The sequence below is a fragment of the Mus caroli genome, unplaced genomic scaffold (assembly GCF_978045245.1).
Source record: "Mus caroli unplaced genomic scaffold, Mus_caroli_1 scaffold_5, whole genome shotgun sequence".
In the NCBI taxonomy this organism is placed as follows: domain Eukaryota; kingdom Metazoa; phylum Chordata; class Mammalia; order Rodentia; family Muridae; genus Mus; species Mus caroli.
The window spans coordinates 75188694-75209921 of NW_028227260.1; the positions used below are offsets into that span (position 1 = coordinate 75188694).

A 21228-nucleotide genomic window follows, 5' to 3' on the forward strand; every position below is an offset into this window, starting at 1 on the left:
AAACTGCAATATGGCTCTAGAAGACGACTCAATATAAGTGATACTTAAAGCAATTGGAATGAATTCATATTATAACATTTAAAAGCATGAAGGCAGGGAGAATAAGGGTCCAAGTTGGCAAATAAGGAGACACTAAATTTGTAGACAGTCTTTCTCCACCATTATGAAAACTCCAGGAAGCAAGGACTTGGTCTGTCATCTTTGTTGCTATAGCTTCACTCCCAGTGCAGTCCTAGACACAGAGTAGGTCCTTAACAAATACTAGTTAAATAGTAACTGGAGTAAGTGATTGCTGATAAAACAGAAATAGGCATTAAACTCAGGAAGAAAGTACACATATTAACAGTGTGCTCTAAATGTCTCTTATCATCATAGTATATATTTTAGGAAACTAGGGGAAGTTAAGAGAAAACAAATCTCAGATAATTTAGTTCTGTTTTCCAGAGTCAACTGTTGGTAATACATTATGGTTTAGTTTCAGCCTTTCTGATATGCCATGTGTACTGGCCGGTTTTATGTGTCAACTTGACACCAGATGGAGTTATCACAGAGGAAGGAGCTTCAGTTGGGGAAATGCCTCCATGAGATCCAACTGTAAGGCATTTTCTCAATTAGTGATCAAGGGGGAAGGGCCCCTTGTGGGTGGGACCATCTCTGGGCTGGTAGTCTTCGGTTCTATAAGAGAGCAGGCGAGCAAGCCAAGGGGAAGCAAGCCAGTAACATCCCTCCATGGCCTCTGCATCAGCTCCTGTTTCCTTACCTGCTTGAATTCCAGTCCTGACTTCCTTTGGTGATGAACAACAATGTGGACAGTGTAAGCTAAATAAACCTTTTCCTCCCCAACTTGCTTCTTGGTCATGATGTTTGTGCAAGAATAGAAACCCTGACTAAGACCCCATGTATACATACTAAAAGCTTTAGAACTTTTCTGCATAAGCACCTTCTTCACCCAACACATCACAACAATCTTATCATTTAGTTTTCAATCTCGCTAATTTAAGACAATTAAATATTATACTGAATAGGAAAATCATACATAGAGCCCAAGAGATAGCTCTATGTTTAAAATTGCATACTGCTCTTGTAGAGGACCAAGTTCAGTTCATAGCACCCACACCAGGCAATTTGCAACAGCCTATATATAGCTCCAGCTGCAGGGAATTGGATACCCTCTTCTGGATTCTGTAGGCACCTGTGCACACACATGCACACACCCACACACAGACATGCACATATGCACATAATTAAAAATAAAACAAATCTTGAAAAAAGAAAAAAAGTCTTAAATTGTTCCGTAATGTTAAGTGTTAATTTAAAATATATTTTCTTAATAAAGGAACATTCTAAAGATAATTCTGAATCTGTGATTGTTTTCTTTGAATAGATGCCTAGGAGCTAAATTACTTAGATCAGGGGTGTAAACATTTTAAAGATAAGCATTTGAAGAATGTTTTAACATCTATTGGTAAATTACCTTCTACAAAGGCTGCATCATTCACACTCACATTACAATGTATGAAAAGCGCCTATCTTGTTGCCATCTCGCTGGCATGAAGTATCATCTTTGTCAATTTTATAGACCAAAAACTGGCATCATGCTGTTTCAATTTGCATTATTTTGATTACAGGAAAGATTGAACATTTTTCAAATGTTTATTAGCCATTTGTATTTTCTTCTGAGAATAACCTGTCCTTTGCCCGCTTTTTCTATTGTTGGGAATAAATAGGTTGAAACTGTTTAAAAGCAAAACAATATAGCACAGTTAAAAAGTTACCTGAAATATTTTTGTAAATGCATTTGCAACTTTACTTAGATTTTCCTTGTAGGAACTCCATTAAGGGGAAAAAAAAACCCACACAACTATTTCAATGCAGTCATCTGGGCGTGAGAGGGCTGTTATAGTTATGAACTGGCAGTGACTATACGTTCCTACACAAGAGCTGCACAAAATCAAGCCAGATAAAGTCCAATCACAAACTGGATCAGGGAGGGAGCCACAAAGTACCACCATTGCCTGAGAAGATATTGGCAGTTAACAGCTGCTGGGAGATGGGACAGTCAGTTTTCTTCAGGGATTCAGCACCTGAGAGGCTAACCGTGCTCCAATAAATGGTTCTCCACCCATGTCCATAAGGCAGCTCTAAGTGGATTCAGTGGGCTTAAAAATACAACAGCACATAATGTAGAGAGGGAAGCACGCTGAAGGGGAAAGGGGAGGCATTAGAGAAGAGGGAATGGGTAATAAGGTGGGTTTGATAGTTTACTTTTCTCTCTCTCTTTCTTCCTTCCTTCCTTCCATCCTCCCTTCCTTCCTTCCTTTTTTCTTTTTTTTGTCTGATACAGGGTTTCTCTGTGCAACCCTGGCTGTCCTGGAACTCACTCTGTAGACCAGGCTGGCCTCGAACTCAGAAATCCGCCTGCCTCTGCCTCCCAAGTGCTGGGATTAAAGGTGTGTGCCATCACTGCCCAGCCGATAGTTTACTTTTCAAAAACAAAATTTAGGCCAGTCATTTGTGGTAGTGTATGACTTTAATCCAGCACTTGAGAGGTAGAGGCAGGTGTATAACTATGAGTTTAAGACACCCTGGGCTACATAGAGAGTTTCTAGGACAGCCAAGGATACAGAGTAAGACCTCATCTCAAAAACAAAGCAATAACACAAGTTTAAAAAAAAAAAAAAAAAAAAACAACCAGGCAGTGATGGCACACATTTTTAATTCCAGCACTCTGGAGGCAGAGGCAGGTGAATCTCTTGAGTTCTAGGCCAACCTGGCTACAGAGCAAGTTGCAGGGCAGTCAGGGCTACACAGAGAAACTCTGTCTCAAAAAACAAACAGCAACAAAAAAACAAAAACAACATCAACTACAACAACAACAAAAAAAAAACAGTGTCTAAGCACCTGCATCTAAATCAGCCTAGTAAATACCGGTCCTTTGGAGATCAGAGGAGAGAAACTGTATTATGCCCTGGTATGAGGGCTTTCTTAAAACAAGGACCAGCCATAAGCTGCAAGTCCCTCCAATGTTGCTTTGGAACACATAACAGTGACTTTCAAATAGCATGACGAATCTTAGAACTAAACCTGAAATCATGTTTTACTGATTATAAAATATCTGTTTCCTCCCCTCCAATTGTAATGGGTTCAAGATTAGAACACGTCTCCCGGTACATCTTGTCTTATAACCAGTGTTGGCTGTTTCACACATGACCGCTCTGAAATGCAAGTGCAGCTTACAGTTAACAGATCTTAGGTCCATGCCATTAGCAGGCACTGGTACTAAGAATCTTTACCTGGAGGTAAGAACTGCTGTACTCTAAGTTATGTTGTCATAGGCAGTTGAGCTTTAATATGGTGAACATTAGTCATCTTATCCCACTTCCTTCCCCTAAAACCTTAAAGCAGCTTAAAGACAGTAAAAATTGGCAGTTTAAAACTTGCTTTATTTGTAGGAAGAAGGAAATATAAGTGAGTTTCTTAATAGACCCTGGGTAAGGGCTGGGGGTGAAGCTTAGTGACAGGATTGCCTACGTGGCATGTTCGAGCCTGCGGGCGCTATCTCTAGACACCAGAAGATAAGATCAAGAGTGAAGTAAGCACATGGAATGCAGGAGTACGTGTTGTACCATCAGCACTTTTGAGAGATGGACTACAAAAATGGCTTTAACTCTATGCAGTCCTAGCAACAAGGAGGGGGAGGAGGAGGAGGAGGAAGAGGAGGACTATTGAGGAAAAGGCCAGCATTCCTGGTGGTAAGTTCTGGAAGAAATCCCCTAAAAAGATTTGTTGCAGGATGCAGTCACAATTCCTACAAGTTCAACAACAGCTCCTGGAAGAAGACAGTTTTGTTTTGAAGGTTGCACTGTCTGTGCAAGGCAGAGCCCCACAACAACAGAACAACAACAATAACAACAACAACAATAGCAACAACAACAAGGGAGAAGAGCATTTCTATAAGGAAACAAACATAGAGTCTACAAATGCAGATCTTCTCCATTACAGCAGCACCCAATGGCAATATTTGGAATGTGTAGACTACTGTGTCCTTATATGCAAAGCGGAAGACAGTGCAGTGGACAGTGAGGACAATGAATCTTGCACTATTTACAGTTGCTTTTCATGTCAGTAATCAAGAAAGGCATCATTGCTAAGATCTAATTCTAACATGTGGATTTGCACTAGCACCCCATCTCTGTCATGGTAAAGTATACAATGGCCTGTGGGGAGCAGGGTGTGCAAATTGGGTGGCCTGACTTACAGCTCACCTAGGCTTTGATCAATGCCTTTTGGAATGTATTATCTAATTTTAGCCAAACAGATACTCATAAGATCAGTGAGTGGCTTAAAACATTTCCTGCAACAAAGGGCTAGAGAGCTGGTCCAGTGGTCAAGAGCCTATACTGCTCTTGCAGAGGACCTGAGTTTGTCTCCCAGCATCACATCCAGGCAGCTAACAATTGTTTTTATCTCCAGCTCCAGGAGGATCCCATGCCTCTGCCCTCTGAAGATATTGACACTCATGTGCACATACCCCTGCATACACAGAACTAAAAGTAATAACAATGAGTTTTTCAAAAAATATTTCTTGCAATAAAATAGGGAGGCAGCACTGGTAAACAACAAGAAAACGGCAGGGCTGGGGTTGGCAATGAAGCTCAGTTGACAGAGTGCTTGTCTAGCATATACGAAGCCATGAGCTTGATACCCAGCACCACATAGAACCGGGCTCCATGCCTCTATCCTCAGGACTGGGGCTGTACAGGCAGGAGGAGCAGAAGTTCAAGGTCATCCTTGGCTGTATAGTAAGTTGGAGATCAGTCTCAGATACATTAAACTCTGTCTTTTAAAAAGTGAAAGGAAACAAAATGAAACAAACAAAGAGCAATAAACCACAAAAGAGGAAGAGAAGGAAAAGGAAAGGCAGCAGAGCTGATGCTTCTATTGCCTGCATGAGTTCTGTATCAGCCACGTGATCAGACATAACCAATGAATACTTAATCTGATCTCACAAGATGACAGCTGAAATGAAAATTATTATACAGCAGACTATTAGAAATGCCAGGATGTTCCAGTTTGAGCATATATCATACCTCAAGATATCAGCTAATGGAGGTACTATAAAGCTATTGTAATTATCATGGTATTCTAAAATGAAGCATTCAGAACATGAAGACAGATGATTCTTTTAAGTTTCATGTTTTGAGTCATAGGATACTCAACCCAGCACTTTAAAAAAATATTGTCACATGTAGTGATAAATATTTAGAAGTATTTTTTCAGTTTCCTGTAGTCTAAAAGAGAAAAAAAAATCAAATCCTGTTCTTCCTGCTACCGTAAAACAAATAACTGTAACATGAAGGAGAAAAAAATGATGTCAAGGTAAAACACAGTCTTTTGTCAGAAAATATGTTTAGAAGACATATAGAAAACATTGCTGAGGGTTGGAAGAAACAAGCATTAGAACAAATTATGTAGTGTGGGAGGTTTGCTATGCAGTCAGATTGAGTACAGCTATTTCTAACATGGCTCAGCTTGAAGTATGTGCAAGATTGTATTTTAATAATAAAAGTGTGTTTATGAGCAATGGACAAATATGCTCCAAAGAAGGTATTCTCTGCAAAATATATGACTTCTTAAACTAAAGCTAGTTTATTATTTTATGGGGAGATGGAGGAAATATCAATGGGATGATGGTGTCTTGGACTCCTGGTCTCCTAGCTATATGAGAACTATCATTCTGTCTTCTTCTATTTATTTATTTATTTATTATATGTAAGTACGCTGTAGCTGTCTTCAGACATTCCAGAAGACGGCATCAGATTTCGTTATGGATGGTTGTGAGCCACCATGTGGTTGCTGGGATTTGAACTCAGGACCTTTAGAAGAGCAGTCACTCTTAACCTCTGAGCCATCTCATCAGCCCTCATTCTGTCTTCTTTATGGGACCCTCCTCTATTAACCCTCAAAATGTTGCTCCCAGGATCCCATCCTGGTAGACTGTGGAGTGAAGAAGAACAATTTAAACAGAATTCATGGAGAGACAGGTGGATATAGAGAGGATTTGGGTAGCCTTAACGACCACTCTTTGGGTTCTCCTGTAAACCCTGGGTATACACAGCATCCAGAGCAAGTCACTGACCTGTGCTATTATCCATCCCTTGCCCCTCCCACTATGCTGACTTCTAATATCCTTGGTGAGCTCTGCCTATCTCATTTTGTGTTTTGTGGAAAGGAAACTATGTCATATGTATTACGTCATATCTGGATTGTGAGATAAGCTACATTCTTATAGTTGATTGTCTAGTCTTCATTCTCATTGCCATATAGATAGACTACAACTTATTTGCCCAGTCCTCTTCTACTGAGCATTTGGGTAAAACATACTAGGGGGCTGGGTGGCTCTGACCATATGTACAAGTTTCTTCAGAGGGTAATTACTATGTCAAAGTCTTTCCTTTGAGACCTGAGTGTAATCAGTGGTAAACCACATACTTAACATGAAAAACCCTGAGTTCAATTCCCAGCATTGCAAAAAAAAAAAATAATAATAATAATTGTACTTACTTTTAATTTCTAATTTTACTACAAAAAACCTAGATATCAGATTTGTTTCCCAGTCCTGAAATTTAAAAGTGTGACACAGGAGGTCTAAATACAGTATTCTGCAAAGTGCTTTCCCACACATATCGCTTCTGAATCCTCTAGGGGCTTGAGCAGGTAACTCATGGCTCACTGGTTTGAGACATGTATATAGTTTAGAAGTCAGATGGATCTAATTTGAAATCTCTGCTTAATCGGTTAGTATCTAATTTGGGGGGAATGTTTTTCATAATTTTCTTTTAGTGTGAAGAATTGTAATTCTTATGTCATGAGCCTGTGGCCTGTTTGTACGTGTTTAACACATATAGAACATTCAACACAGTGCCCACTACAGTGTGACTATGAATGGCTGTACCATTTCTCTATCACCTACTGAGAAAAATGAGTAAGACCTCCAGCCTGGAACCAGTATAGAACAATTACCTTATAACTAAACAATTTGGAGCTACAATACAGTTTATTATTATGTGACTGTGCCTGCAGTCACTATTAGGCGTACTAGAGATGAAGCCTAGAGACCTGTGTGTCCTAGGAATGGGCTTTCAACATCATTCATTTGGCAATAAGCTCTACACATCATTCATGATGTTTCTATTAACCTATTATTGCTGTTGTTATTTTTCTTTAATGCCCATTTAAATAACCCTCAGCGTCCTTTTACACTGATGTCAGGTTCAGCATGCAAGAATTACGGAGAGGAAAACAAAAACCCCAAGTCAAAGACTTGGGCTGGAGGGAGGAGATTATATGAAAATGAATCCTGCTCAATAGGCTAGCCCTGTGTGGCCCTGCACATTATTACACAGGCTTACACTACCAGGGCTTGCTGCTTTATTTTCTAATCACTGTGTTTTCAAGTCCGCCTTCAAGATCATTGAGTGTGCTAAACTGTCTTTCCCCAAGCAGGGTCAGCTTCTCCAGCCTCCCTTATAACCCAGTTCATGCTGGGATAAAGAGGAAGGTAGGAATGTTAAAACAATAATACTATGGTCTGAGGCCAGCAACGGGTAATCAGACCCTAGCAAGGGAGAGGCTGTTACCTGGGAGATTATTGGAAGAAAATAGGCCTGGCTTGCAATGACTGACTTCATTCCTACCTTCCTTCTGTTCTCCTTCTCATCCTGCCCCCTGTGAGCAGATGGAATAATTCTTTTTCTATGTTTATTTCCCCGAGAAGCTTTGCTCAGGCACTAGCTAAAGACACAAGAGCTTCAAGACTATTGTTTTTCCCAGTTGCTGGGTTTTCACCCCAAGCATTGAACTTAGATGGACAGCCTCTGTTAAGAAAACTCTTAATTCAATGTGATACTGCCATGCCTCAAAGAAAGCCAATGCTTCAAACTTCAGTATTATGAAACAGGTAAATTAGGAGACTATTGTTCACATGAGGAGAAGATTCAACATAGCTTTCTTTAAACAATGAATAGAATGTAACAAATACAATTTGGAATACATTCAATCTTTTGAAGAAGCATCTGAGACAAAAAGCAGAAATCAGAAGTGGTTTGTACAACATTAATGTAAAATTTCAAAGTACTTTGTGAACATTTCTTACACATATTTAGCCAGTCTGTCTTACCATAAAAAAAAAAAAAAATCATTCAGGGGCTGGTGAGATGGCTCAGCAGTTAAGAGCACCAACTGCTCTTCCAAAGGTCCTGAGTTCAAATCCCAGCAACCACATGGTGTCTCACAACCATCCATAACAAAAATCTGATGCCCTCTTCAGGAGTGTCTGAAGACAGCTACAGTGTACACATATAATAAATTAATTAATTAATAAATAAATAAATCTTTAAAAAAATCATTCAACCTATCTTGTCTCCAAGTGGATAGGATGAAACAGAAACAAGGAGTGGCAGAGCCCTGACTTTTGATTGGAACAGCAGGTTGGACAGACATACAGCAATGGATCACATTCCATGGTAAAACCATCACCTGTGTCACTCCTTTGGGATGGAAGATTTGGAATATAGAAGAATTGTGATTTTCTCAAATTCATACAATAATTTCATGAAACGAAACAAAATAAAACAAAACTGTGTAACCTAGCAGGCTTCGGTGAATGGAGACTTTTCAGCTTCACCAGCCCCCAGCCTTTGCACTTCGGGCCAGGCCAGTCCCCTCTGGCTATCCTAGGTTCCTCTTGTTGGCAGCTGTAGTGCTTCAGAGACCATGAATGACCTGGTTTGCTTGCTCTCATCATTCTATCTTATCAAGAACCAGCATACTCTCCCACCACCCCCATTTCTGTCTCTGTCTCTGTCTCTGTTGCTGTCTCTGTCTCTGTCTCTCTCTCTCTCTCTCTGTGTGTGTGTGTTTGTGTACATGTGTGGAGATCAAAAAGCCTCCTTTCACTCCACAGAACTGGAACCATAAGCTTGAGATATTGTGCCCAAGTTTCAAATCAAACCCAGATCTTCATGCTCTGTGAGATTTTACGAAAGGAACTATCTCGCTAGCCATTTCTAACTCTTCCTACTCGCAGTCTAACAACCTCTGAAAAACATTCTGTGACAGGATCTAGCATCCCAGGATACCGCAAAGTGATACTTCTGCATCTGCCAGAATCAAGCCACTACGATTTTCCCTTTACAGACAGCAGCAGAATGCTATCAGATAAGAAGGACCCTCAACTTGCACTATTCTTTCGCATAACTTAATTGAACCCAAACTCACACAGCTTTACCAAAACATAACCACTGACTATCTCCTAAATCCAATCTGAAATTCTTCCTTCTGTCTTTTCACCTCATTTGCTCTCTCTGCTGACTTTGGATGTTCTCTCTGGGAATTTACCCTCCCCTTGGTACCCTGATCTCTCAGTCATTTGAGAAATACATTTCTCTTCCCTTTCCATAATCCTTCCTCTGTTGGCTCTTTCTGTATCTTCCTTGGGATTCTGTCCTGGAAAGATCTGGGGATAAAAATAGATTAATTTAGCCAAATTTCATGTACAGACAGGCAAGAATTAGGAATATTCTAATCAATTGATCTGCAGCTCTTCTGTTCCTTTTCCTCCAAGAACATAATAATGTACATTGTTTAGTGCACATTGTTTCTGTGCTGGCTGGTTTTATGTCAGCTTGACACAAACTAGTATTGTCTTAAGAGAGTGAACCTTAATTGAGAAAATGCCTCCAGAAGACAAGGCCCATGAGGTCAAGTCTGTGGGATATTTTCTTGATTGATGATTGATGTAGAGGGGCTGAGTTCATTTTCTTAATTAGTAGTCAGTGGGGGAGGGTTCATCCCATTGTAGGTTGTGATATTCCTGGGCTGGTGGTCCTGGGTTCTATAAGAAAGCAAGCTGAGCAAGTGGTGGGGAGCAAGCCAGTAAGCAGCACCCCTCCATGGCCTCTGCATCAGTTCCAGTCTCCAGGTCCCCATCTTGGCTTCCCATTCTAGACTTTGACTGGGGATAATGTAAGCTAAATAAGCCCCTTTCTCCTCAAGTAGTGTGTGGCCATCATCACAGCGATAGTAACTGTGATTAACATAGAGTCCTAGAGTTAGCTTTGTCACAGGATTGTTTAAGGTGACTGGTGATTGGTTTTGTTTGTTTTACATGGGTTTTTTGTTGCTGTTGTTTGAAAAAGAAAGTCTTGTTGTATAGCCCAACCTATCCTCACACTTGTCAACCTTCCCATCTATTGTAACTAGGGTTTCTATTGCTGTGATAAAACACCATGAGCAAAATACAACTTAGGGCGGAGAGGGCTTATTTCAGTTTACACTTCCACACCACACTCTTTTATCACTGAAGGAAGTCAGAGCAGGAACTTTTAAACAGGGCAGGAACGTGGAGGCAGGAGCCGATGCAGAAGCCATTGAGGGCTACTGCTTATTGGCTTGTCTAACCTGCTTTTTTTACCCAAGAACCCAGATACCAGCCTAGGGGTATCACCATGCATAGTGAGCCAAGCCTTCGCACACCAGTATCAATTAAGAAAATGCACTACAGACTTGCCTATAGGCATACCTATTTTTTTGAGACAGGTCTCTCTCCATGCTGTCCTATAACTTCCTAATGTAGACCAGGCTGGCCTTGAGTTCACAGACATCCACCTTCCTCTGCATCCCAAGTTCTGGGATTTAAAGGTGCATGCTACCAAGCCCAGAGCAAGGCAAAAAAACTTTTGGAGACATTTCTCAACTAAGAGTTCCTCTGCCCAAATGACTATCTTGTTTCAAGTTGGTGTAAATCTAGACAAGACACCATCTTAGCCTCCAACTGCTGCTATTACAGCAGTGAGTCACCCACCATTAATACTATCCCGAGGCATCTTTCCTAGTAATTGTTTCAATCCACTTCCTTCTGAGGTGACCCACATTCACTGTCATCAATTTGAAAGCCACCTCTTCCATGTTGTTCCTACAATCTCTGCTTTCAGTTCCAAAGTCTCTCCTGAGCTTCACAAACAACACTGAGTAGATAATAGTAAATGGAAATCCCATGGTGTCTTCCACACTCCTCACTCCTGATGTTCGCTTGCAGTGACCACACTCAAATGCTGGAGCCAGGAAAACTAGCCTTCCTTGACCCTGCCCCAACTTCAGACTAGATGACCAAATCTTGATACATTTGCCTCTCTAATATCTCACAAGTTCTCCTTCTCCCATTCAGGCCATAAATGAAAACTCATTAACTCTCTAGATTACTGCATTATCCTACTAACTGAAACAGAATAGCTTAACAAATAAAATACAAGAGTATAAAATAGGAGGTGGTGGTGTTCAACTTGCTATGATACATTTATGTATGGGTGCATTGAACACTGGATTTCTCTCTTTTGGCAGTATTGTGAGGGTTGAACCTAGGTCCTCATGCATGATAGGTTCTACCACTGAGCTATATAATCCCAACCTTATATAAACTGTAAACTAAGAAAAAGTACAGCCGGGCCTGGTAGCGCACACCTTTAATCCCAGCACTTGGGAGGCAGGGGCAGGCAGATTTCTGAGTTCGAGGCCAGCCTGGTCTATGGAGTGAGTTCCAGGACAGCCAGGACTACACAGAGAAACCCTGTCTGGAAACTACCACCACCCCCCAAAAAAGAAAAGTACTTACTGTAGATCCTCAAAGCTCAACATGAATTGAACTAGGTATAAAGGTGTCTGAGTTTACTCTAAAGCTGTACATGGCCACTGAGCACTTGAAACTTTATTCTGAATTGAGATATATGATAGGTTATTTCTCTGATGCTGGTGAAATAAGCCAATTAAAGCCAGATTAGATTATATTAAAGGCAGGTTTATTGGGAAGCTGTTTTGGGGCTGGCAAGTTCAATGGCCTCTAGGATCAAGGCCTGGGAAGTCACAATAGGGAAAGGGGTTAGGGGAGGGAGAGAGAAAGACAGAAAGGTCACAGGTGCAAGGAGAGAAAAGAGGAGAGGAGAGGAGAGGAGAGGAGAGGAGAGGAGAGGAGAGGAGAGGAGAGGAGAGGAGAGGAGAGGGGAGGGGAGGGGAGGGGAGGGGAGGGGAGGGGAGGGGAGGGGAGGGGAGGGGAGGGGAGGGGAGGGGAGGGGAGGGGAGGGGAGGGGAGGAGAATGTCTGGGTTATATAGGAAGAGCCTCTGGGGGAAGGGTAGCCCAGCCCTTGGGCTGGAAAGTTCAGGGTATGCCAGGCAGAGTATGCCAGGTAGAGACTGAGGGATGCTGGGAGAACCTGGAGGCCAGGTTTACTTTGATATGTAAGATATACACCTTAGTCCCTTGTTTCAGTATCTGAAACCAAACAATATATTTACTGGATTTTAGACTTGTATGAAAGAAAAACAGTAGAAAAAGACCCGGTGGGTAAAAGCTTGATTGCCTGAGTTCAGATCATCAGAAACCATATAATACTAGATATAATGGCCACATATCTGTACTTACATGTGCCATCTTATATACTGTCACACACAAACATGTACACACATATGTACATACATATAAAATAATATATAATACTTTTATATGGATGGCATGTTGACATAATATTCATGATACATGGCACTAAATAAGATACATCATGGGGGCTGGAGAGATGGCTCAGCAGTTAAGAGCACTGACTATTCTTCCAGAGGTCATGAGTTCAAATTCCAGTAACCACATGGTGGTTCACAACCATCTGTAATGGGATTCGATTCCCTCTTATGGTGTGTCTGAAGGCAGCTACAGTACTCATATACATAAAATAAATAAATCTTTTAGAAAATGATACATCTATACATTTTTCACTTTAAAACTCTGTCTGTTAGATAGTTTTAAATTGCACATATGGCTTGAATTCTATTTCCATTGGATAGCACCGTTCTAACGGCTGGAGTGTGCCACTTACAATAGGTCTTTAAGCAATAGTGTCTGGGTTTGGTTCTGCAGATGGGATGGATCCCCATGTGGGACAGTCTCTGGATGGCCTTTCCTTCAGTCTCTGCTCCACTGTTAGTCCCTGTATTTTATTTAGATAGGAACAATTCTGGGTTAAAAATTTTGAGATAGGTGGGTGACCCCATCTCTCAACAGGGGCTGTGCCTAACCTCTGGATATGGTCTCTACAAGTTCTATCTCCCCTATGTTGGGTATTTCATCTAAAATCATCCGAGTTGGCTCCTGGGAACCTCTTGCTTCCCTGACATCTGGGGCATTCTAGTGGTTACCCCCAGTTTCCCATCCCCAATTGCTACACACCTCTGTTCAACTTCCTGACCCTCTGTACTTCTCTCCCCAATCTTCTTCCACACCTGCCCCTGCCCCCTTTTATCCTCCCCCTCCTCTCATCCTCTTAGATCCTTCTCTCCCTCTACCTCCCATAATTATTTTGCTCTCCCTTTTAAGAAGGACTGAAGCATCCACACTTTGGTCTTCCTTCTTGAGCTTCATATGGTCTATGGGTTGTATTGTGGGTATTTCGAGTTTTGGGGCAAATATCCTCTTATCAGTGAGTGCATACCATGTGTGTTCTTTTGTGACTGGGTTACCTCACTCAGGATGATATTTTCTAGTTTCATCCATTTTCCTGAGAATTCCAGAGCCTTACCGATATAGATGAGGATGCTCACAGCCAACCATTGGACTGAGCACAGGGACCCCAAGGGAAGAGTTAGGGGAAGGATTGAAGGAGCTGATGGGGTTAGCAGCCCCATAGGAAGGACAACAATATCAACTATCCAGTACCCCCCAGAGCTCCCAGGGACTAAACCACTAACCAAAGAGTATACATGGAGGGACCCATGACTCCAGCTGCACATGTAGCAGAGGATGGCCTTGTCGGTCGGTCATCAATGGGAAGGGAAGCCCTTGGTTCTGTGGAGGCTTGATGCCCCAGCATAGAAGAATGCTAGGGTGGTAAGGTGGGAGTCAGTGGGTGAGTGGGGGAGCTCCTTCATAGAGGCAGGGGGAGGAGGGATGGGATAGGGGGCTTGCAGAGTAGAAACCAGGAAGGGGGACATTTGAAATGTAAACAAAGAAAATAGCCAATTAAAAAAATTAGGTCTTGAAGAGACCCTAAAAATAGACTGGTCCGTGTGTGTGTGTGTGTGTGTGTGTGTGTGTGTGCGTGTTTATGCCTGTATCTGTATGTATGTGTGGAGGTATACATGTGTAGTTGCAGGGCCAGAGATTACATGGGTTGTCCTCAGTTGCTCTCCACATTATATTTTGGGAGAGTCTTTTTTTTTTTTTTTTTTTTTGGTTTTTTTGAGACATGGTTTCTCTGTGTAGTCCTGGCTGTCCTGGAACTCACTTTGTAGACCAGGCTGGCCTCGAACTCAGAAATCTGCCTGCCTCTGCCTCCCAAGTGCTGGGATTAAAGGCATGTGCCACCATGCCCGGCTAAGAGTCTCTTACTGAACCTGAAAATCACCAGTTCAGCTAAATTGGCTGGCCAGCAAAATCCTCCTGTCTCGAGACATTGTCCCGGAATTGAGATTACAGGTGTGTGGCACCATGCCCAGCTTTTACATGAGTTGCTAGGAATCAAACTCAGGTCTTCATGTTAGCAAGACAAGCTCTTTACTAAGCGAGTCATTGCCCTAGCTCCAGACTGATCCTTTTCTTGTCCCAAAATACAGCTAAAGCTTAAAAAATGTAATCTTACCCTCAAATGGTGAGACTTGTCTTAACCTGGGGATAAGGTTAATAGAACCCTCCCTGCTGAGAACTTCTTCCTCTCAATGGATAAAATATGGCTTTTTAAGAAGGCCCAAATTATTAAGGTCACAGTTACAAGAAAGTTCTCTGAAGGGATTTCAGCATCCTGGCAAATATCTACACATTAGACTATTAAGTGGAAACGACCTTTAAAGGTGGGGGCTATGGAGTTACTTCTTTTATTTCTCTCCACATCACCTGGTATATTGCTGCATTTAGAAGTTGTCACCCTTTGGCTGGCTGTGAATCTGCTTGGAAAAGGAATGAGTTGTCTCTTAGTTACTTCCTAAAATCCTATATCATTGGATCCTTTAAATGCTCTGCATTGCCTGAATGCTGACCTATGTACCTTTTTGGTTTCTATATGCCCAAATACCAAAACAAAGCAAAGTACTGACCTTCTATTTGATATAAGCTTTTTTTCCATAAGGAATTTAGCATTAGACAAATGGGTGCTTAGGAGAATAGTGAGATAAATAAATTCATTGATTCCATGGGCAATATACCTATTATCAATCTGTAAGAAATGGGTATTGCATTTGGACATGAACCAATAAAAAATGTCTAACAATAACCTTGGGCAGAATTCCAGTTGGCCATAGAAAATACCCAAGGAAGCTTATTTGTACCAATACAGCACATTAAAAGCATCTTGCTTTTAAAATGTATGCTACTGAGTGGCTAAATAGATGGTGATACTACTAAAGGAAATACAGCGATAGCTGGAAACCCAGTTGTCTTTTTGAGTACCAGTGGGTGAGTATCTACATACCAAATGACATAATGCACCTTCTCTGCAAGACAGCAGTCTCTTGGCAATGCTCCACTTTAAAGTAAAACCCCAAATGAACTCCTGCTAACGTGGCACATTGAACCAGTCCTTCTTTATTTCCAAGGTCTCCTATGTTGACTGATGCCACATCCATCTTCATGGACATGGACTTTTGTAGGCTAGAATTACAGCTTCCTTATGACAATAGAATGTACCCCAAGAACTTGACCAAGGTGATTCACTAAATCCTCACTCAGGCAGACAGCTTTTTGAACAACTAGTCCTTGTTAGGAAGGGTTTTTAGAGACCCCACTGATCCCAGAGGATTAGTCTAGGCATAGTCAGGGGGTTGGGGCAATTTTTGAACAGTCCATGCCTGCAAAAAGTGTTCCTCCCCCAAGAGGTAGGTTTCCAAGGAGAGTGGTTACTTCATCTCACCCAAGACCCCTCAGCTTTTCTTTTTCAAATCTAAGCTTCTGAATCACCTTGTATCATATTTAAGCAGGAGACATTAAGTAACAGAAAACCAGTCAAGAGTAAATATCATAATAATGAAAAGTTCTCAGAAACGTATCCAATTGGATACCTTGGTAATATGGGCAAGAAGGTTATACTCCCAAAACATAGACTTCCATAAAAGTGAAATGATTTTCCATGATTATTTTTATAATTTCTTCAGCAGTACTAATTTTTTCTATTTAGTCCTTTCCTTTTGTATTTTTCTGCAATGTAAACTAAAGCAGCTGGAAAGACTACATGTTTTCCCTTTAGAAAAATTTTACCTGAAGTATATATTGAATATAATTCAATAGCATTATCAATTTGCACCTAAAATTGCACCTAAAATATAGATTGCTATAAAGCCTTGTTTATTCAGGAAATCCCAGTCTTCCTTTCAATGACTGGGAGAAAAGATCTGACATCAGAGGTGGATTCTGAGTATTGTATTGAAGTTTCATTCCGAAACTTACTTCTCTCAAATCTTTCACAAACAAAACAAAACAAAACAAAAAACAAAGTTACTTATGCAACTTAATATTCATACCCTGTTGCCTGTGGATGGCTGTTACATGAGTGACCCACATATGACTAGCTTGGGTGAATAGGGAAACACAGACTTTATAACATTTGAATAATGGAATTCCTAGGAATGCTTCATGATCAACAGAAAACAAAAACAAACAGGAAATGGTAATTTCCCATTTTCCTGTCCCACTCCCTCTCTTCATCAAAAACCATCATTAAGTAGTTACCATGTGCCTTAGTTACTGAAGCAAAACCCCAGGCAAAGACCAGTTAGCTACGAGAAATCAATCAAAATGTAGGGCATAACAAACTCCATAGTGAGAGTTTGCTCCTAACAAAAAAGATGCTTCACAAAATCTAGTTTAAGCAGGTATTTAAATAGCCAATTTCAGCAGCCCACAGAAACCTTTTATCAAAGTAGATCAAAGCAATTATTTCAACAATTCCATTTTGGAACACACCTCTCTTACCTCTGTGGTGCTTGTGTCGCCCCAGCCCCACAAAAAGATAGGAAGAGACTGCATCTCACTTGAAGAACAAATTCTACAGGCACGAGATCATACCCCTCTGGTTTAGTGCCTACCTGTGGCCCTTCAAAGGGATCTTTAGGGAGTTACTTAGTTTCTCTGAAGGAATTCTGTCAATCCCTTATTTCTGCACATGTGTAGAAGGAGACGGTAAGGCACTGCTGGGTTTGGCTTTGGTCAGTTACTACCTGAGAGAAGCTGTCAAAAGCCAAAGCAAAAGAGTAAACTGAACTTAGTCCCTCTCAGGCCAACTAGGCAAGGAGTGGAACAGCTAAAAGGTGAGAGGGAGAGAAAATATATTAAACTGGGGCTGGATACTGCCTTTCTCTCTGCTGCCTAAACTCTTTATCCAAAGGTGTATGGTTTCAAGTTTGTATATTGCACTTATTTAAAATGTATATTCTGGGAGATTTTGTAATTCACTTTTAGCGGTCAGTTTTTTCCACTGTTAAACCATGAGTTGTTTAGTGGCCCAGAGGAATTTTTAAATAACCAATTTATCAGAACAATTTATATGACAGAAGTGCACAGAGGCCACATGACTTATGTCACACAGTCACTGGTTAATGGGCTAAGAAGTAGTTAATATTGAAATAGCCTAAAAACATGCCTCAAAACATAGAAACTTGTCTAATATAACTCCCCGCTAGTTATCTGATTTCAGAAAGTTGATCCAAGCCTGCCTTCAAACCCTTATTAAGAAATAACAGTTCAATAGTTGATTAGCATTGAAATCTGTAAGTCCAGATTATGTGGGGGCTCATATAAAATTCTACACCAAAAAAAAAAAAAAAAAATCCAAAACAAAAAAAAAAAACCAAACCTCTTTAAAAAAAAAAATGTCTCCCTACTGTCAAACTGCACAGCCAATCAAAACACTTTACGTTTTAACTTGGAAGAAATCCTTGAAGAAAAGATAACTCTAGTGTGTGTCTTGGATTTGGGGGTTCAAAGAGCAGTATCCCCAAGTTGTATAGGATTTCAAGCTTCAAGAAACCTACAATCCATTTGACTTTTTTTTTTTTTAATTCCTTGAGGCCAGGTTGCTGACGTGGTTGAGAAGAAACTTCCTCATTTACCTAAAGGATAGAACAAGTGTGAGAGAAGCTGCTCAATAGAGACACAGTTACTGAGAGAGAAGAAAGCTCTAGCCCCGTTTCTGTACTTTCATTCTTAAAGGCATGCATCCCCATTCTAAATAAACGTAGCATCTCCAGGTTGCCATTGCCTGACTAGAAATCTTCAGTATCGTCCTAAAAAGGTTCACGCTTCCTTTTCAACGCACGTTCTTTCTACATGCATCCTCAAGGTATATATCAGAAGAATGAGGGTGTTTTGTTTTCATATAGTTTTCGTTTGCCAATAGGTATGAAGGAAAGAAAGAAAGAGAGGAAGAAAGAAAGAAATCGTTCCTGAGCTAGAATTTAGAGAACTTCACCGGGGAAGCAGTCCGAGGTTTGTGAAGAAGAAAACCATTTTAAAACTGTGACAATGCACCTAAAAGGGAGGGGGGGGGGAAGGTCATTCTTTCTTCTCCCAAAGCACAAAAAAGCACAACATATCCCCAGCAGCCCGTTTCCTACCCAGCCAATACAATAATGCTTTGTAAGCTGAGAACTGTGTCCGGTATAGGAGCTAAGTATAAACAGCTGAGAAGGATTAGGCTGCAGCTCCATTCTCATTTACATGAAAATCCTGTAAGCATCGTTTTTTTTTTTTTTTTTTTTTTTTCCTCGCTGGCTGCGGGCACAGAAGGAACTCTTTTGTGCCATAGCCACGCATACATTTCCATCCTTTGTCTTTACTTACCAGTCGAGGCTGTGGGCATGTGTGCTCTATTTCCTCCATGGTTTCTGAGGGAGGCTCATTGGAAAGGGATTTTGGGATACCTGTTTCTGACTCAGCATCAGTGGTAAGTACTGGCATGGCCAGTGAATGCTCCCTCCAGCTCTACACCCTCTGGGAGTCTCCTCCCAGGCAAAGAATGTTTTCTTTGTCACGTATTTTTCTCTTCCCTACCCATCCCCCTTCTTCTTCCCTTCTTTTTGTCTTCCCTGGGGGGAAGTAAAGAGGTTACCCCCCACCCCCAACGCACACACCACCCCTTTCTTTCTCGGAGAAGCCCAGAGGCAGGGCCTCAGTTTATCACTATAACAACCAGACAGCACGGGAGCGTCTGGTGCGGATACAGTATCCTCATTTGCATGGAGCACGCTGGTTGGTTACTGTCATCATAGTACCACTCCACCTGGGAGCGGCCGGGGCCCATTGGCTGGCCTGCCTTACCCACCAGGCCTGAACTTGCTGCTTTTGTTTTTTGCATTTAATTCACTTGTGAAGGTCTCTGTCAGTGCCTGGTAAGGACTCCCTGCACTTCTTAGATAAGATAAAGCTGTTTCCTGAGGTGCCCCAGACGCGTCGCAAAAGAGCATAAAGGACCATTCCCTGGCATGAGCATTTAATGCAGTTGTAGTCAGAACATTTGCTAAATAGGAATCATTCTGAAGGCAGAGCCATTTTAAAGCCCCAAACCACTAGGTCAATTGCCAGCTGGCGTCTGAGGGCTTGTCCGGCAACTCACTGTGGGCATCTGAGAGTTCACCTTCTGGACTGCATAAGACAGGAACACTGACAGATGCCTAAGGCCTGTTGTAACTCTGTCTATCCCTGGGGCTGCTCCAGGAGGAAGTTTAAAGGAGGTAGGTTGTCTTTGACAGCCTGCGTCCCAGGTCTAACTGCCCTCTCTTCCTCAGCCAGCCTTTCCCCATTAGTCTTACTGTCATCTGTTCCACAGTACACTTATCTAACATTCCTATATCCTATAGTATAGGGCCTAGACTCCTATCCAAGTGCTCATGGAAATCTGAGGAAAAAAAAAAAAAACCACAGTGATGTGCCTTTAGTGTTTACATTATCCTAAAACATCAGTGTAAGAGGAGTCTGAAGACACACATTCCAAGGAAAGAACTTGCAAAGTGTTTGTTCTAGTGAAATGCCATGTCTAATATTAGTAAGAAATAAAATCACTAGTATTTGTTAAGCACAGGTGCAGTGCCAAGTACTTTACTTAGATCTTCCTTAATCTTCATAAGAACCCAAAGCAGATCCTATTATTATCCCCACGTTCTAAGTAAGGAAATTGCAACTTAGAGTAATTGCGTAGGGTCTCAAAGTTCATAAGCAATGGAGCTGGCATTTAAAGAAGAGGGAGGAGGAGCAGGGAGGGATACAGCAAGTGTAGCACAAAAGGAACTAAGGAAGAATCCATTCAAGCCGAATAAATCCTTATGCTTCCAAAGCTTTCATTTTGTGTTTCTAACTACGGTTTCCATGCAAGTGTGGCCACAGACCAGCAGTGGACACCAACAGAATCACCAGCCAGCAATGTTTTAGGAGTGAAAACTATTGGTCCCATGACAGATCCAAAAATCAAATTTTGCAGGTTTGAGGTGGGGCTTGCATTTGCATTTTTAGTGAGCTTCTTGGTAATTCTAATGCTGCAGGTATGGGGACCATAACTTGAGAAACAGTGGTTCAAAGGATGGAATAAAAATACCAGTCTTGTCTTTCTTAATAGAATTGAGGAGGATCAAATGGATGCATTATCTATCACTCTCCACAAATTCAAACCTGGCCTGCTAATATAAAGAGGCACTTTTTTTTATTACTTCTCAAATAAACAAAAGGCTAGCCTTAAAAGAAGAAAAGAGGTACTGTAGCAGAATAGTACTTAAGTTGACCATTAAGAACCTGCTAATTTAAACCAGGCATGGTGGTGCACACCTTTAGTCCAAACACTCCAGAGACAGAGGCAGAAGGGCCTCTGAATTCAAGGCCAACCTGGTCAACAAAGGAAGTTCCAGGACAGCCAGAGCTACACAGAGAAACCCTGTCTTGAAAAAACAACAAACAAACAACAACAAACACTAAAACAAACAAACAAACAAAACCCCACCAAACTTGTCAATTTAAGTCAGGATGACGTAGCTCACTTGACACTATAACACGTATGCTTAAGAGAACTCTAGGGACTAGAGAAATGGCTCAGTGGTTAAGAGCACACACCGCTGCCTGAGTTTATTTGTTAGCACACATGTTAGATACCTCACAACCACCTGTAAGTGCAGCTCCAGGGAGCTCCAATGTCTCTGGTCTCCAAAAGCATCTACAA

The 21228-nt window shown here is 41.4% G+C and overlaps 1 protein-coding gene across 2 annotated transcripts in view; it reads right to left on the reverse strand.

The window, feature by feature from the left end:
* The window catches only part of Pcyt1b (phosphate cytidylyltransferase 1B, choline), a 92087-nt gene that overhangs the window by 50858 nt on the left and 20001 nt on the right, over positions 1-21228 (reverse strand). Inside the window, exon 1 of one of the 2 annotated variants that reach the window (XM_021153166.2) lies at positions 18867-19151. The exons of the other annotated variant lie outside the window; for it this stretch is intronic. Within the exon in view, the coding sequence (XP_021008825.1) occupies positions 18867-18983 (117 nt within the window). The 5' untranslated portion in view covers positions 18984-19151. Of the gene's footprint in view, positions 1-18866; positions 19152-21228 lie in introns of those variants that run through there. 2 annotated transcript variants of the gene reach the window in all.